This window comes from Myotis davidii, unplaced genomic scaffold, assembly GCF_000327345.1.
Source record: "Myotis davidii unplaced genomic scaffold, ASM32734v1 scaffold1277, whole genome shotgun sequence".
NCBI lineage: Eukaryota > Metazoa > Chordata > Mammalia > Chiroptera > Vespertilionidae > Myotis > Myotis davidii.
This window is the reverse complement of record NW_006290682.1, coordinates 3,220,818-3,225,409: the sequence shown is the minus strand read 5'-3', so window position 1 is coordinate 3,225,409 and position 4,592 is coordinate 3,220,818. Positions and strand designations below refer to the sequence as shown.

The following is a 4,592-nucleotide window of genomic DNA, read 5'->3' as shown; positions in this document are numbered from 1 at the left end:
GTCTTGGGCACCTGGCAGGTGTGCCCACAGCCGTTGGAGCAGCACTTCTTCACCCCCGAGCACTCGCGGTCCCGCTCACAGCTCTCCACGCAGGCGGCCGCGAAGCCGCTGGCCCTCTCGGGGGCCGGGCAGTCCCCCTGCTTGACGGCCAGCACATGCTGCAGGAACTCGCAGCTGGTCAGGCACTCGTGGCTCCGCTTGGGGAACAGAGGCTGCAAGGGAGACCAGGGCAATTCCGCTCAGCCCCGCACACGACGTCGGAAAGGGAGACCAGGGCAATTCCGCTCAGCCCCGCACACGACGTCGGAAAGGGAGACCAGGGCAATTCCGCTCAGCCCCGCACACGACGTCGGAAAGGGAGACCAGGGCAATTCCGCTCAGCCCCGCACACGACGTCGGAAAGGGAGACCAGGGCAATTCCGCTCAGCCCCGCACACGACGTCGGAAAGGGAGACCAGGGCAATTCCGCTCAGCCCCGCACACGACGTCGGAAAGGGAGACCAGGGCAATTCCGCTCAGCCCCGCACACGACGTCGGAAAGGGAGACCAGGGCAATTCCGCTCAGCCCCGCACACGACGTCGGAAAGGGAGACCAGGGCAATTCCGCTCAGCCCCGCACACGACGTCGCAGAGGGAGACCAGGGCAATTCCGCTCAGCCCCGCACACAACGTCGCAGAGGGAGACCAGGGCAATTCCACTCACCCATGCGTTTCTCTCTCATCAATGTTTCTCTCTGTCTCTCCCATTCTCTCTAAAAATCAATGGGAAAATATCTTCGGGGAGGATTAAAAAAAGAAAGAAGAAGAAGTCCTATTTATGCTTGTGTCCTACAGGATTATGACCCACGACAGGTTAGCGGTAGCCCCAGGGAGCCCAAGAAGGCGGCACATTGGGGATAGATTTTTCTTTTAAAAGTTTTTTTTATTGATTTCAGAGAGGAAGGGAGAGGGAGAGAGAGACAGAAACATCAATGATGAGAGAGAATCGTGGATCGGCCGCCTCCTGCACGCCCCCTACTGGGGATCCAGCCCGCAACCCGGGCATGTGCCCTTGACCGGGAATCGAACCCGGGACCCTTCAGTCCGCAGGCCCATGCTCTATCCACTGAGCCACACCGGCCAGGGCCTACTAATTTTTTTGTAATCCTCACCCGATGATATATTTTTCCATTGATTTTTCAGAGTGGGAGGGAGGGAGGGTAGGGGAGGGAGGAAGAGAGACACATCAAAGTGAGAGAGACACACCGATTGGTTGCCTCCTGCATGAGCCCTGCAGGGGCTGGGGATCGAGCCCACAGCCTGGGCATGTGCCCTTGACCGGGAATCGAACCCGGGACCCTTCAGTCCACAGGCCGACGCTCTATCCACTGAGCAACACTGGCGAGGGCAATATTTTTATTTTTTGTCTGCATTGTCTGTCCCTCTCTCTCTCTCTTTGTCTCTCTCACACGCACACACACAGTAACTGACCCCCACGTTGGTCCCCGTCAGCCGGGGTGCAGGCACACGCAGGCACCTGGGCGGCCGCCCCACTTACCTCACAGAAGCTCAGACACCCCTCCTTCTGCAGGTCCCGCGTCTCCTTGCAGGGCGCCAGGCACTGGGAGAGGGACAGTAAGAGGCGTTAGCAACACGGGGAGAAACCGGGGCGGGAAGATAGAACTCACCTGTGCCCCTCACTTCTCCACGCCTCCCCCTCCTGGGCCAGTGGTCCTCAACCTGGGGCACACGCCCCCCAGGAACTTTTGTAAAAACCAAACGGGGGGCCGTTTGGTTTTTAAGGGGAGCAATTTGCGAAGGAGTGATTCACGGTGAATTGTTTGAATTTCTTACGGCCCGCGGCTGGCCGGCAGGCAGAGGAAGTTAGGGGTGATCAGGCAGGCAGGCAGGTGAGTGGTTAGGAGTCAGTGGTCCAGGACTGTGAGAGGGATGTCCGACTGCCAGCCCAGGAATCGGGCCTAAACCAAGGGGTCGGACATACCCTGAGGGTTCCTGGATTGGAGAGGGTACAAACTGGGCTGAGGGGAACCCCACCCCCATGCACGGATTTTGTGCACCGGGCCTCTAGTATAACTATACGGTGACATATTTATGCGTTTCAGGTCTCTATTCTGTTTTGAAACTTGGCTATTGTTTCCCATCGCTTCATATTATTATTATTATTATTTTAACCATTTCTTAGTGATTTCTTCCTCAGGACTCCCGCAGTCCTTCCGTTCTTTTATTTTTCCCTTTCGTGGAGGCCGTGTTCTTTGGACGCGAGTGTAGACCAAGTGAATGAATGGCCTTTCGGGCTTCCTCCGTGTGAATAGGAGTTCACTTTTTTTAAAAAATTTAATTAATTTATTTATTTTACAGGAGTAGCTCTCTTTTTTAAAAAATACATTTTTATGGATTTCAGAGAGGAAAGGAGAGGGAGAGAGAGACAGAAACATCCATGATGAGAGAGAATTGTGGACCGGCCGCCTCCTGCACACCCCCTGCTGGGGATCGAGCCTGCAACCCGGGCATGTGCTCTGATCGGGAATCGAACCCTGACCTCCTGGTTCCTAGGTTGATGCTCAACCATTGAGCCACACTGGCCAGGCCATTCAATTTATTTTTAATGGTGTGTGTTGGGTGTGGGGGTGGGGGTGGGGGGAGAAACAGTAAGTATATAACAATTACGTAATATGTAGTAATTGTTATGTATAAGCATTGTTATTGTAGTTATACTGTTAATATGTTATTGTTTTAATATCAATGTATTTACAATGCTGTTATTCTATTATATCAATTACTAGAGGCCCAATGCATGAAATTCATGCACGGGGGTGGGGGGTGTCCGAATGCCCAGCCTGCATCCTCTCCAATCCAGAACCCCTTGGGGGATGTCCGACTACGGGATCGGGCCTAAACCAGCAGACATCCCTCTTGCAATCTGGGACTGCTGGCTCCTAACTGCTCGCCTGCTGGCCTGGTCGCCCCTAAGTGCTCCCCTGATGGCCTGGTCGCCCCTAACCGCTCCCCTGCTGGCCTGGTTGCCCCTAACTGCTCCCCTGCTGGCCTGATCGCCCCCTAACTGCTCCCCTGCTGGCCTGATCGCCCCCTAACTGCTCCCCTGCTGGCCTGATCGCCCCCTAACTGCTCCCCTGCTGGCCTGATCGCCCCCTAACTGCTCCCCTGCTGGCCTGATCGCCCCCTAACTGCTCCCCTGCTGGCCTGATCGCCCCCTAACTGCTCCCCTGCTGGCCTGATCGCCCCCTAACTGCTCCCCTGCTGGCCTGATCGCCCCTAACTGCTCCCCTGCTGGCCTGATCGCCCCCTAACTGCTCCCCTGCTGGCCTGATCGCCCCTAACCGCTCCCCTGCCTGCCTGCTTGCCCCTAACTGCCTCTGACTCGGCCCCCACACCTGGGACCCAGGCTTCCCTCCTCGGGCTGCCTGCCGGCACCTGGGACCCCGGGCAGCTTCGCCTGGGCCCCAGCTTTGTCAGGAAGGATGTCCAGAATGGCGTCAGGAAGACGTCCAGTCCGTCCGGTCTAATTAGCATATCACCCTTTCATCAGTACAGCTATATAATTAAATAGATATATTAGTTTGTACTCTTCTCATAACTTTTCTAAAACGTTGCAAACCAGGGTCAACACTTAAAATGGGTCATGTCATCTTAAACGACTGAAAATCTCAGAGACCACGCATTCCTCCAGCAGACGAAGCGCCTTGGGCACGGGCCTGCGGGCGGAGGAGGTGGACGCTGACTGAGTGGCCATCCGTCGATGAGAGGAAACAGGGGGGATGAGGGGGATGCAGTTTGCGCGGGCGGAGGAGGTGGACGCTGACTGAGTGGCCGTCCGTCGATGAGAGGAAACAGGGGGGATGGGGGGGACGCGGTTTGCAGGGACGGCCTCCTGCTGCCTGGACAGTGTGTCCCCGCCCACGGAGCAGCCGAGCCAGCCTCCTGCAGGCTGTGTGCCCCCACGTCCACGCCTCCTGTGAGTGAGTGAGTGGGTCAAGCACAGCAAGGGAGCCCCCCAGGCCAGGGCCAGGCAATGTTGGGGGCCCCCGCAGCCCGGGGCCAGGCCGTCCTGGGAACCCCCGGTCTGAGGTCAGCTAGTCCTGGGGGCCCCAAGTCCAGGGCTAGAGAGTCGTGGGGGCCAGGTGCCCCTGGGAACCCCCAATCTGGGCCCAGGCTGTCGGGCCGTCGGGAGGTCTCAGGTCGGCTCCCGTGGCTGGGTGATGCCCCCCGTTTCTCATGGTATAACCCAGGAACTGTGCTCACCGGCCAGGGTGCCAACAGCCTCCGGCCACACCCCGCCCGGCTTTGCACCCCATAAACCCTCCTCCGGCATCAAAGCCAGGCCTCACCCGCCCACCGTGAAGGGAGGAAATGAGCCTCCCTCCTCCCTCTGCGGGGCGATGGGTCTCCTCCTCCGTCTGCGGGGCGATGGGTCCCCTCCTCCCTCTGCATTTACAGCTCAGTGGGCGGCACCCGGCGAATGACTAGCCCAGGTGGTGTCTGCCGGCCCTGCCTCCCCTCGCACATGTGTCTGTCTGTGGGGTGCGCTGTCCGACAGCCCCGGGGAAGCCGGGGGCCGGGAGCTTCTCCGTTAA

The 4,592-nt window shown here is 58.2% G+C and overlaps 1 protein-coding gene across 1 annotated transcript in view; it reads right to left on the bottom strand.

The window, feature by feature from the left end:
- Positions 1–4,592, bottom strand: part of ANOS1 (anosmin 1) — a 44,597-nt gene that overhangs the window by 23,021 nt on the left and 16,984 nt on the right. The window contains 2 exon segments of the mRNA XM_015563967.1: positions 1–212; positions 1,538–1,600. The exon segment at positions 1–212 is cut by the window's left edge and continues 8 nt beyond it. Of these exon segments, the coding sequence (XP_015419453.1) occupies positions 1–212; positions 1,538–1,600 (275 nt within the window).